The 13,363-nt window shown below is 39.4% G+C and overlaps 1 protein-coding gene across 2 annotated transcripts in view; it reads right to left on the bottom strand.

Annotated features, from left to right (window-relative positions):
- Positions 1–13,362, bottom strand: part of ALDH1L2 (aldehyde dehydrogenase 1 family member L2) — a 31,089-nt gene extending 17,727 nt beyond the window's left edge. Inside the window, exons 1-8 of one of the 2 annotated variants that reach the window (XM_070947814.1) lie at positions 13,312–13,362; positions 9,123–9,267; positions 7,346–7,580; positions 6,323–6,488; positions 4,126–4,227; positions 2,196–2,285; positions 1,486–1,620; positions 1,122–1,247 (exon numbers count right to left, since the gene is read on the bottom strand). In XM_070947814.1, the coding sequence (XP_070803915.1) occupies positions 1,122–1,247; positions 1,486–1,620; positions 2,196–2,285; positions 4,126–4,227; positions 6,323–6,488; positions 7,346–7,580; positions 9,123–9,267; positions 13,312–13,362 (1,050 nt within the window). Of the gene's footprint in view, positions 1–1,121; positions 1,248–1,485; positions 1,621–2,195; positions 2,286–4,125; positions 4,228–6,322; positions 6,489–7,345; positions 7,581–9,122; positions 9,268–13,311 lie in introns of those variants that run through there. The other variant, XM_070947815.1, reaches the window with a different exon arrangement.
- Position 13,363: the final 1 nt, after the last annotated feature.

Here is a 13,363-nt window from a genome sequence, read left to right as displayed (position 1 = left end):
TATTTCTATGGCTGTTGTCTTAAATTGCAACTCTAGGTGGCTCACAACAGTAATGTACAACATATTTTAATGTGCAGCAGCCAGTGATTCTTAAGAGTGGTGCAGTGACCTAGAGGTGGAGTTCTCGCCTCACAATCAGGAGGCTGTTGAGTTTGATTCTACGTAGTGGCAGATATTTCTCTCTCTGGGTACAATGAGTAAATATATGCTGCGAACTCTCCATTGGCAACAGGAAGAGCATCCGGCCAGTAAACACTCAGCTCCATTCAGTTGCCCTGACTCCCCCCCCACCACAATGCAAGGGATTACAGGGTCATTAAAAGACTATATATATATATATATATATATATATATATATATATATATATATATATATATATATATATATATGTGTGTGTGTGTGTGTGTGTGTGTGTGTGTGTGTGTGTGTGATATTTTTGCAATCAGGGTTTTTTCCTATGTTGAAAGATGTTAAATGGCCATGGTGGGATGAAATCTCTATTCATCACTTTCAGGCCTGTCAGACATTTTATGTTGTTTCTTCTGAGACTTATGGGAGACTGGGATAGCACTATATTTAACATCTTTCAACATAGGAAAAAACCCTGATTGCAAAAATATCACACATTTATACCTATGAATTAAAAGAAATAAATATTTGACCTCTACAGGGAGGAGTCATAAGATATGGGTGTGTCTGGCTGAAGAGGCCCAAGAAGGCCGAAATAGTGCTATCCCAGTCTCCCATAAGTCTCAGAAGAAACAACATAAAATGTCTGACAGGCCTGAAAGTGATGAATAGAGATTTCATCCCACCATGGCCATTTAACATCTTTCAACATAGGAAAAAACCCTGATTGCAAAAATATCACACATTTATACCTATGAATTAAAAGAAATATATATATATATATATATATATATATATATATATATATATATATATATATATATATATATATATAAAAGACCAAATATATATATACATACATACATATATACAGTGATGCTTAAATAAAGCAATGAATGTAGCCCCTCTCTGCAGGCTTAAAATAAATTAAAATAAATCAGTTTTAAACTAGGTTTCACTTTCTTGTATTTTTCTCCCTCCAAATCTTTACCTTGATATCTTCTGCCATCTTTTTCTCTTCTTCAGTAAATTCTATTGCAGCTACCTCATCGGTGGAAAAGTATTTAGATGCTGGGATCATTTTTCCATCTTCGAACTGAAGATTCTTTACTAGCAGCTGCAGAATAAATAACATAGAAAAGGCAGTCAGCAGAGTGGGGAAAATGGGGGGGCTACTGACTCATTTTAATACCTTCAGCATAATTTCTTATCATGAACTTAGTCCTGGCTTTGGTCCTATCCAAGAGGCTCATACAAAATGTGTACAGAAACATTCTATACGAAAATCTTTATAGTGTTAGTTAGTTGGGGTCTTTAATTTCAGTTGAATAGCACTGTTATCTTTAAAAGCTTACCGTCTTTCCATCATTGCCAAACAGAACCAGACCTTTGTCAGTTACCAGACCAGGTTTTGTAGCACCGTGTATTTCCAGTTCTTCACCTGAAGGTGTTAAGCCATCAAGAATGGATGAGCCATAGAAAGTAACCATCTATAACGAAGATAATCTTTATTATGTTTGGTTTCGCAAAGAGTAGGAGCAATGAGTAGCTTTGTGCAAGTGAAAGGATTCGATAGAAGTAACATATTTGTTCTTTCCTTTCAATTGGACCGGAAAGACTACTTTAAACTGAAGGTTCACATTAAAAAAACAATTACAATTTATCTTAAATGAAAGTCCTATAGAAGAAAGTTTGATTCCACAGAAAAGACACGCTACTGACTTTTTTCGGTCATCAGCATATTTTACCACCAAAATTTATCTTTTTATATTATCAAATTATTCCACGTTTTCTAGCAATTTTTTTTCGAGTTTGTGCAATGAAATCCGATCAGAAGCCCATCATCAGGAAGATGACCTTGTCACTCTCTTTCATTAAATCAATCACAAAAGGGCTGTTGCTCCTGAAGAAATAAATGCAGCATGCATCTAACAAACAATAACAATAATAATAATGGTAGCAAGACAATGGATTTCTGATCATTATTTAATATGCATAAAGAACCCATGACCTTTACATTAACACCAAGGTAGATAAAGTAACTTTACAATTTGTAATGTTTTACCTGGCCATTGATTTCTGCCCAGGCTCCAGGTACTTTATCATGTCCTCTGATCCAGTTATGCAAAGATAAAGCTGGTTGATCCCAAGAAATCTAGGAAACCAAGAGGCAAAATTGATCTCTTCCTATTTATATATAAATGGCTTTCAGAATACAACCAAAACAAGATAGAACAACCTTCTGGCCCCTTCCCTCCCCTTCCCAAAGATCATTTCTATGCTTGCCTGAGAGACAAATCCTGGCTTATCACTGGGAGTTGGGCAGCATATGAATTTAATATGTTATTACCATTACAATAAAGTATTATGGTAATTCAAACATTATATTAGATATCAATGCATCTTATAATTTGTTTATAACAATTTCCTTTCAAACTGTGGTTTAAAGTTAGTTGATTTCAACAACCATAGCTAAGGCCAACCACAATTTATATTAGTCTGAAATTCTAAACTTTTGTCAATTTAATTTTTACACCATGGACAACAATAGTACACTACCCCCACAAGAGTCTGTATTTCTTTGCTCAAGACTTCTTATGAACCATTTACATTTGGAACAATTATCCACAAAAGCTTATAATGTGGAAGGTTTCATACAGCATCATTAAAGAAAATTCCATACAATGTGCACCCAAAATATATATGACAAAAAACTGCAGGCAGAAACAAACACAGAATTTCAATGTTAATAACACACAGAAAATTGGATGGCAATGAATGATAAATAAATTGATTCAGGAAGGATGTAAATTCATAGTTCCTTTATTAAAATGTGATCACTTAAAGCAAATGTGCCATAATGTTTATACTATTACTGATATGCACTTTTAAAAATTACATTTTAAATATTCATATGGAGAATGTTTAAATGAATTTCTATATTGGTTGTGGGGCTCATTCTTGTTATAGGAAAAATACGCTATTTTATAGAAATTGATCCTACATTGGAAATGCCAAGCAGGTCACTACGCTTCTAATAATACATTAAAGCACCATTTCATAAGTGATAGGTTTATTTTGTCAAGCATATATAAGATAACAGGTAAAAGTATAAACATAATTTGAATACATGAGAAGAGTAAGTAAAAAGGAATATTAGGACAGGGACAGTAGGCACGCTGGTGCACTTATGCATGCCCCTTACAGACCTCTTAGGAATGGGGTGAGGTCAGCAGTAGACAGTTTAAGGTTAAATTTTTGGGGGTTTGGGCACGAAACTACAGAGTCAGGTAGTGCATTCCAGGCATTGACCACTCTGTTACTGAAGTCATATTTTCTGCAATCGAGTTTAGAACGGTTTACCTTGAGTTTGTATCTATTATTTGCTCGTGTATTGTTGTGGTTGAAGCTGAAATAGTCATTTTCTTGGAATTCACTCAAAACCATGCATGAAAAAACAAAAACATTTTCTCTGCCTAATAAATAATTATTAAAACTATTAAAAACCAGTAGAGAAATCATGGACAAATTGGTATTTCACCTTAATGCAAATAGATGGATTTTTTTTAAAAAAATGAAAACTCTTGTTTGTATGGATTTGAGAATTTTGAGGACTTGAGCTTGAAGTCCATATTCATGTTGCCAAGGTTGACAAACACTACTCTTATTGATTGGGTGATTCTAGGATTTGAAGTCCACACTTCTTGAGATTGGTAAGGTTGAGAAACATTGCTTTAGATTTGACGAATGGCCATGTTAGTCTGTTGGAAGAAAAATAACCCAGATCCCAGTAAGCCAACATGTGATTTGTTTGGGGGCTTGGAATGCTGTACAAAACCAGACATTGCAGATTAGCATATTCTGTCAATCATGGCTTGTTCAGTAAAGAAAACTTAGTGCAAATCATTAAACCAGCCCATTGGTTGTGTTGTAGCCCATTCCTTCTTCACGAGATGCCTGGCTTTTAAAGAACAATGTTCTATTGCTCAATGTACCTTGGCATTTTCTTTCTTCTGGATGCCTTCATAGGTAGCACCTTCTTCAGGCTGAGGTATTCGAGGAGCTTGGCCATCAGCAATTAGCTGCACAGCTTCTATCTAAACACCAACAACAAAAAAGCAGCTTTGATTGATCTAGGAAAGCAAACATTTTTTTACTGGTACCGGTAAAAGTACCGGTAGTCAGAAGCAGTGCTGACATTAGATGAGCTCTTAATCAGGGGTGACATCCAGCAGGTTCTGGAGAACCGGTAGCGGAAATTTTGAGTAGTTCGGAGAACTGGCAAATACTACCTCTGTCTGGCCCCAGAGTAGGGTAGGAATGGAGATTTTGCAATATCCTTCCCCCAGGAGTGGGGAGGGAATGGGGATTTTGCAGTATCCTTCCCCTGGAGTGGGGTGGGAACGGAAATTTTGCAGTATCCTTCCCCTGCCATGCCCAAGCCATGCCCGCCAAGCCACACCACGTCCACCAAGCCACGCCCACACAACCGGTACTAACAAAAATTGAATTTCACCACTGTCTTGAATCCTGTAGAAGTTTTGGAAATACACAACACTAGTATATGGCTGGCCATAGAGGCTGCATATCCAACCACAAGCACTGTCAGGCTCCCTCTCCTTAACTGACTTAATCCTGACTGCAACTTCACTACAGATAGTCCTCAATTTACAACAGTTCATTTAGTGACAAAGTTACGTCATTGAAAAAAGTGACTTAACAACCATTCTTCACATTTACAACTGTTGCAGCATCCCCATGGTCATATGATCAAAATTCAGATGCTTGACAACTGATTCATATTTATGACGGTTGCAGCATCCCGGAGATCATGGGATCATATTTTGTGGCCTTCTGACAAACAAAGTCAGTGGGGAAGCCGGATTCGCTTAACAAACATGTTACTAATTCAACAATTGCAGTGATTCACTTAACAACTGTGGCAAAAAAGGTCGTAAAATGGAGCAAAACCCATTTAACAAATGTCTCATTTAGCAACAGAAATTTTGGGCTCAATTGAGGTTGTAAGTCAAGGACTACCTGTATTATGGTACAGTTAACAAAAAAATCTTTGTTCTATATTAAGAAAGAAATCTCTATAAGTAGTCAATTACCCCTAACAGAATTCTTACATCCTCCAAGTTTAAAATCAACTATGCTTTCTCCTGCTGCATTTTATTGGAAACGTTGCTTTGCACTTCTTATATACGGTGTTAGTGATAGTTATTTATTGACATATTTAACATTCCTTGCCTTAGACAGTCTAGCTCCCAACATAGCTCCCCACACATGAAGTTGCTGGAAAGGGAGAGAGACTTTATTCACATTCCAGTCCTTGCCAAAGACCCTTCGCTCTTTTCATATGCCATACAGATGCTCATTTATCTAAATGTCTGTGGAGATTCTCAGTCATCCAGGTCATGGTTGTCACAAAGATGCTTTTTCAAAAAGACTTTGTTTTTCCTATTAATTGGCTTAAGTGCAGAACAGCTGCTGAAAGGCTCCAATGTCATAAGAACAGGGTAGAGTGCAGGGGTGAAATCCAGCAGGTTCTGGAGAACCGGTAGCGGAAATTTTGAGTAGTTCGGAGAACCAGCAAATACCACCTCTGGCTGGCCCCAGAGTGGGATAGGAACGGTGATTTTGCAGTATCCTTCCCCTGCCATGCCCACCAAGCCACGCCACAGAACCGGTAGTAAAAAAATTTGGATTTCACCACTGGTAGAATGGTACTCCTAGATTAACTCCCATATTTCTATAAATGAGTCCTAAGAAATCCCATATTCAGTTGTCAGTTTAGCCTTCAATATATTTTATAGGATTAAATAATCCCTTCTGTTATATATCCAGAGCTGTGACCTCTGCTGCAGTCTTCCCCAACTAAATGCCTTCCAGATGTGCTAAAGCACAAGTTTCATAATTACTTGACATTACTATGACTATTCGCAGTTATGACAGAGATGAAAAACTCATTTTGCAACCAATGACTGCATTTACAACCTTTGTATTATCTCTCTCTCTGTCATATGTTCATAATCAATTAGAACCTTATCCTTTTTGTGTGTGTCTTTTTTGCCCTCTTCACATAGCAGAGAGATTGTTTAAATATGCGCTCTCTTCCTGGTCTGCTTTTCTCCACAGCTCAGTACAGTGAAACATTTTAGCTATTTATGATCAGTCAAGATGTCTCACCATAGCTTTGATTCCCTCTGGGAAAAGAAACCGATTATACAAGTCATCAACAGTTTCATTTGGGCCAACATCGCATTCCCTCTGCAGAAGAATTGGTCCTGTGTCCAAACCTTCATCTGCCCAAAAAACTGAAAATCCAGCCTTCTTATCTCCTTGAATTAAAGTCCTGAAAATAAGTAAAACATGACTTAATTTAAAAAAATCTCCTTTCTTTATTACCTTCATTACTGGTCAACTTTGCCTGATCTCAGAGGTTAAGCAGGGTCTGGATTAATGCTTAATTCCAGGACTGTAGACTAGACAGGAGGGATGTGGTGGCTCAGTGGCTAAGACACTGAGCTTGTCGATCGAAAGGTCGGCAGTTCAGCAGTTCGAATGCCTAGTGCCGCGTAACGGAGTGAGGTCCCGTTACTTGTCCTAGCTTCTGCCAACCTAGCAGTTCGAAAGCATGTAAAAAATGCAAGTAGAAAAATAGGAACCATCTTTGGTGGGAAGGTAACAGCGTTCCGTGCGCCTTTGGCATTTAGTCATGCTGGCCACATGACCACGGAGATGTCTTCAGACAGCGCTGGCTTTGAAACGGAGATGAGCACAGCCCCCTAGAGTTGGGAATGACTAGCACATATGTGCAAGGGGAACCTTTACCTTTAGACTAGACAGGGCAGTCAAACCTAAAAGAAGGCAATTCAAGACATGTCCATAAATTTGCCAAATAAAGCCACATGAATAGCAATAGCAATAGCACTTAGACTAATTAAGCCAGGGGTGAAATTGAAACCTGATTATGACAGGTTCTGGAGAACCGGTAGCGGAAATTTTGAGTAGTTCGCAGAACCGGCAAATATCACCCCTGGCTGGCCCCAGAGTGGGGTGGGAATGGATATTTTTGCAATATCCTTCCCCCAGGAGTGAGGAGGGAATAGGGATTTTGCAGCATCCTTTCCCTGCCACGCCCACCAAGCCACGCCCACAGAACCGGTAGGGAAAAAATTTGAATTTCACCCCTGAATTAAGCCTATTTACCAATTGATTGCAGATGCTCCTCGGTGGCGAGGAAGGATTGAGGGATGGTAAATAATAGAGCCATGCTTTGGACTGTCAATAACCTCCATTGGAATGAACTGCGTGCAGAATGGAAGGACATTCAATTCTGCTCCAACCGAGTTATAGGCTTCAAGAACTTCCTGGATAGGTTTGCCTTTAACTCTCCACCTTGGGAATTTGAAGACTGGAGTGCCATCCCTTTCGGCAGCTGAGGCTGGAAAACAAAAGGCTTGTCAGTGTTTTTTTTCTTGATTTCAGAATTAAAATATAACCTGCAACATGGAGTTGAAATGATTGTCATAAAAATATGTGTTATAGCCAATTAATGAATTTGCGTATGTGTGTATGTGTGTTTTGTGTGTTGACTCCTGACGATGGCCTGAACAAATTTCTGCAGCTTTCTTGGCAAGGTTTTTCAGAAGAGGTTTGCCATTAGCGGTAATCCTCAATTTACGACCACAATTGGGAACCAGCATTTCTACTGCTAAACAAGGTGGTTGGTAAGTGAGTCACACCCGATTTTACAACTTTTTTGTCATGGTTATTAAGAAAATCACTGCAGTTTAAGGGTATCATGTGGTCATTAAGTGAATACAGCTTTCCTCTTTTCACTTTGCTTGACATAATCCAGCTGGGAAGGTCACAAATGTTCAATCACGTGACTCTGGGATGCTGCAATTATTGTAAATACATGCCGGTTGCCAAGCGCACCAATTTTGATTACATGGCAGTGGGGCTGCTGCGATGGCTGTAACTGCAAGGACCAATTATAAGTCACTTTTTTCAGTGCTGGTGAATGTTTGCTAAACAAACAGTTGTAAGTCAAAGACTACTTGTACCTCCTTTCTAGGGCTGAGAGTGAATGACTGACCCAAGGTTACCCAGAGGCTTTGTGCCTAGAATACACGGTCTCCCTGCTTCTAGCCTAGTGCCTTAACTCCTGCAGCAATACATTCTCAACTAACTAAATAGATGCAAATAATTTATATAGGAACATATCAAGAACCCATTCAGATATCACAGTAGCACTATAGACAAGAAAGCCTGCACTCTTGCATCTTACTTTAATACCACAGTGGTGTTACAGCCTGTCAGCCTCCGGCTCCTCCAGCAGCCAAATCAGAGGAGGAGGAGGCGTGAGAGTCAGGGTCAGCATCTGAGAGCTCCGAGGGGGGAGAGGGAATGGAGTTGGCAGAGAGAAAGACAGAGGCGGAGCCTGGGCCGTCCATAAGCCCTCAGATGGAGAGTCAACAGCCCTCAGGTCTGGAGGTGGCTGATGAGGAAGAGGAGGAACAGCTGGGTCTAGTGCCTGACACGCGGATGCGCAGAAGGCAGAGGAGAGGAGAGCAGTGGAAACCTGTGGGCCGATCTTTGGGAAGGAAAAGCCACTGCTGCTAGCGAAGCCTCACCCTAGCTCTGGGGATAAAAGGCAGGGGGCGGAGATGAATAGATGTGGCAGACAACTATTCATCTCCATGCCGGACAGACTTGTTACCTGCAGTGAGAGAGAAACTTTTTGCCAGGGCTGCTGGCGCTCCTAATAAAGGAATCTTTGAGTTAACTTCAGAGGGTTTGCCATGTTTGGGGAGCTGGGTCAGAACAAGTGGCCTTTACCCTCGGATATCTAAGCCACATGGTTTCAGGCATTGTTGAGGTTGGTGTAAGAACATGAACTAGAACATAAGAAAAGTACAATTGATTCTGCATTCAAATGCTGCCTGGTCCATATTGTAGCCATTAGAGCTTATCTACTTACCCAAAGGATCTGCTTTTCCATTTTTGTCTGGGACTGTGAACACTCCAACCACTTTGTGCCCTTCTTTTTGCAAATGCTTGTAGACTTCTTGACCAAACAGACTCTGGCCTATTAAAGCTAGCTTTAGTTTATTTTGATAGTAGTCCTACAAAAGGAAAACAAATTCAGTTAAAAAAAATACCTCCAAAGATCAGCTAATTTCTCTATAATCATTCTGTTCCAGTTACAGAATAACAGAGTTGGAAGGGACGTTGTAGGTCATCTAATCCAGGGATCTCCAATCTTGGCAACTTTAACCCTGGAGGACTTCAACTCAGCTTTGCTGGCTGGGAATTCTGGGAGTTGAAGTCTGCCAGGCTTAAAGTTGCCAAGGTTGGAGACTCCAACCACCTGCTCAAGCAGGAGACCCTATATCATTTCTGACAAGTGGCCATCCAGTTATCTTATGGACATGGTCAACAAATTCTTTCAGGACAAGCAGAGCCTGGATAGCTCTGCAGACTAAGCACTGTAATTTAACACCAGCTGTCTGCTGACCAGCTGTCTGCAATTAATTACATCACTGTAATTTAACACCAGCTGTCTGCAATTAAATTAAGTTTGAATCTTGCCAGGCTCAAGGTTGACTCAGCCTTCCATCCTTTCTAAGGTAGGTAAATTGAGGACCCAGTTTGTGGGGGCAATAAGCTGACTTTGTATAAAATATACAAAAGTATGAAGGCTATTGCTTAATGCACTGTAAGCCGCCCTGAGTCTCCGGAGAAGGGCGGCATATAAATTAAATCAAACTAAAAAAAAAATGCCTATATAGTATATATAGCATAGTATAATCCTGCATAGTAAAAACAACAAAAAAGCTGAAACTCAGTTCCCTAATCATAAATGAGCTCTTACCTTATATGTAGCTTGTGTTTGCTTCTCCTGACACTGATTTCAGGGGTGAAATGCTCCCGGTTCGGACCAGATCACCTGATCTGGTAGCGATGGAGGCGGGTGGTTCAGAGAACCGGTAGCAAAAATCCCTGCCCCCCCCCCATGCCCAGCTGAGCCGCACGATCATCAGAGGCTTTTTTTCTTTTAAATGCCTCTGACGAGCCAAGCTGAGTTGCCTGATGGCTAGAGACTTTTTAAAAAACCCTCTGACGATCAGGCAACTCAGATGGGATCGTCAGAACCTTTTGAAAGCATTTTTCAAAAAATTGCCAAAGAGGTTGTAGAAAAAATATTTTTAAAAGTAAAAAATAAAAAATAAAAAAAATTGGCCACACCCACCCAGTCACATTACCCCCCTATTGGTTCTGTGGGCGTGGCTTGGTGGGGGGGGGCACCAAGCCACGCCCACAGAACCGGTAGTAACAAATTTTAGATTTCACCACTGGCTGATTTCATTATGCTTCTCTTCTTAATAACTGCTAATAAAGCAACATTTCTTTTGCTTTATGAATGTTAATGAGCCAGATTGGTAGTAGTATCCTAATAGTTAAGTGTGGACTAAATTAAAGGGCAATTATAAGTGCATTTCTCTGCCACCAATGATTTCCCTCCTTAACCTGAATTGGAGAGGAAGCAAGTCCAAACAAATGTTAGAATAGTGCTTTTCAAATTTAGCAACTTTAGGATATGTGGATTTCAACTCCCAGAATTCCTAAGTCAGCACTCTAAATTCTGGGACATGAAGTCCACACATCTTAAAACTGCCAAGTTTGAAAAACACTGTGCTAGAGCAATGGTGTTTGACATTTGCTTTACTGCCTTAGTGATCCATTCCAAGTGACCTTGAAATAACGTCTACATGGGTCTACCAGACAAGTTGCACCAAGAACCTGCTTATCAGATCCACGTGACAATAATACCACAGTAAAATAAAATAAAATAAATAAATAAATAAATAAATAAATAAGGGTTTTTTTTTGTTTGGGACTTGCAAATCATGGTTTATATCTTTAGATGATATTTATATGGACATAGCAGTGAGAATTTTTCAAGAAACTATAGATTTAGAATAACTTTATTGTCATATTAAATGTATACTAATTGGCATACTTTAAAATGAAATATCATTGCATATAGCTCTCAAACGGTCACCAGGTCCAATATACACTACATAAACATGACGAAATATAAATAAATGAATTAATTTAAAAATAATTAATTTGTATTTAAAACAATCACTGGCCTACCCACACTATGGGAATACAATCAAACAGGGTTTTTTTTTTCTATGAAAGTGAAATAACAAAATTACTGTGTATAAAACAAACCTGAAACCTTTATTTCATTGCATGCGTATACAAATGAATATATAAAGAAATATATAAAGAAATAGAAAGGCATCTTGTCAGGAATCTACATGGGTCTGGATGTGGGTCATATTTAATTTTTTTGTTGTCAATACGGCAACCCACAAGCGAGGGGAAAAAAGCAAACTAAGACTTTTTCTTTTGGAGAAAAGTCTCAAGAAACCAAATTTAAGCATAAGAGTTTATACTATGATTCTTGGAGGTGGATTTCCAGTGCATAGCTAAGTATACATAATTTTGGCTGCAATATGTGGCTGCTTGAAAGAGTCTTTATGTGGTTAAAACATAAGTCATGTGATCATTTCCACGTCTACTGGCTGTTCTGCTTACAGCTGTAAACTCGTAAAGTCTATCCAGAGGCAATGTGCTGTCGTCAGTCATTCATTCTCATATTTAACATTGCTGATGCAATCCAGGGAGCTCATATGAAGCCTTCTTGCTATATTCGTTCCTTATCGTGGATTTTTTTCTAAAATTTTATTTAGGAAAGTGGCAGTTCACTAAACATATGTGTTGTCAAGCACATATGCAACCCCACCTTCAATAAAGCAAGAGATACTTGGCTGAGTTTGTGAATTTGCACACAGAATTAGAAGCAATTGATTAAGAAAAGAACTAAAGGAACTTTCAGTGCAAATCCCACAGAAGTACATTTCAGGGCATTAGTCCTGTTTAGTACAATTGAGTTTTCTGTGACAATACCATACTGTACGGTACGTCTCCAGACGAAATAGTGCTGGTAGAACTTCATCTCTCATGCACACACAATATTTAAAACATCTGGATTAAAGCATTTTCTGTGCAAAAAATCCCCATAACCTTGGAAAATGCTCAGGCTCCAAATAAAATGTTTTAACATGCTAAGACAAAATAGTATTCCACAACAGTTAACTACATAATCAGTAAGAAAATAGTACACTACAATATAACCTTTCCCAATTTGGAAAGAGATCCATAATTCCCAGTCAGAAGGGGTCAGGATAGTGTGGAATTTGCAGATTTCTAGTCCCCACTGCTTTCTAGGGGCTCAAATTGCAGAAGGGGGGAAATTATTAGAAAGGCAGATTTTACTATGAAACTAGTTGGGTGATATTGAACTAATCTTTTTCGTGTGAGCCTACCCTACAAGGCTGATGTGAAGGACCCTGTGCAATCTGAAGAAGAACGGTGGCATACAATGTGAGAAACAGTTTAAGGTAAACATTAAATGACTAGTTATATATAAAATACAACATCTCCAGGTCTATAGCAGGAATTCTTTTGAACATGTCCAGGAATTATGGCACATGTATCAGTCTGAAAGGAATGGATTACTTGCTGCATGCATCTGCACATGCGAGTACACACACACACACACACACACACACACACACACACACACAAAACATGGGAAAAAATCCAACCATCCCATTTTTCCCAGGGAGCCTACTGTAATGCCTTTTATCCCATGGCTGGATTATCCTACCCAGTCATGACGCCGAGCTATTTTTTCAGACTGAGAGCATCCTACATAAGCAGAAACTTTCTGGCAAGCCTTTGGAAGAACACCAGCATCCAAATTGTGCTGAATTTCTTCTTTGTTAAAACAACAGCAAGAAGCAAAAACAAAACACCCTCTGTTCACATTACAACAGTTCTCCTGCCTCACCTCCCATCCTTTTTTTCTTTCCAATCTTCTGGCAAACCAAAATTCTGCCTCAATCCTGACCTGTCTGTCCCAGAAGCCCAATTTTGAGAAACATCTGCCCACCTGCCAACCGGGCAGCAAAGTGGGGGGGAGAGGGAGAGGAGGGGAGGAAGGCGAGAGAGGAAGAGGAGTGGGCAGCAGCATCCTTTTTTTCTACCCTTTCGACCGAAGCCCCTGTCCACGTCCCCACCTTCCTACTCACCCTGGCTGTGGTCGAGAATTTCCTAAGCAAGTGGTTGCTTTTGGAAAGCATT

Source organism: Pituophis catenifer, unplaced genomic scaffold (assembly GCF_029215685.1).
Source record: "Pituophis catenifer annectens isolate HBS135680 unplaced genomic scaffold, rPitCat1.0.hap2 SCAF_7, whole genome shotgun sequence".
NCBI lineage: Eukaryota > Metazoa > Chordata > Lepidosauria > Squamata > Colubridae > Pituophis > Pituophis catenifer.
This window is presented reverse-complemented; position numbering and strand designations above follow the sequence as displayed.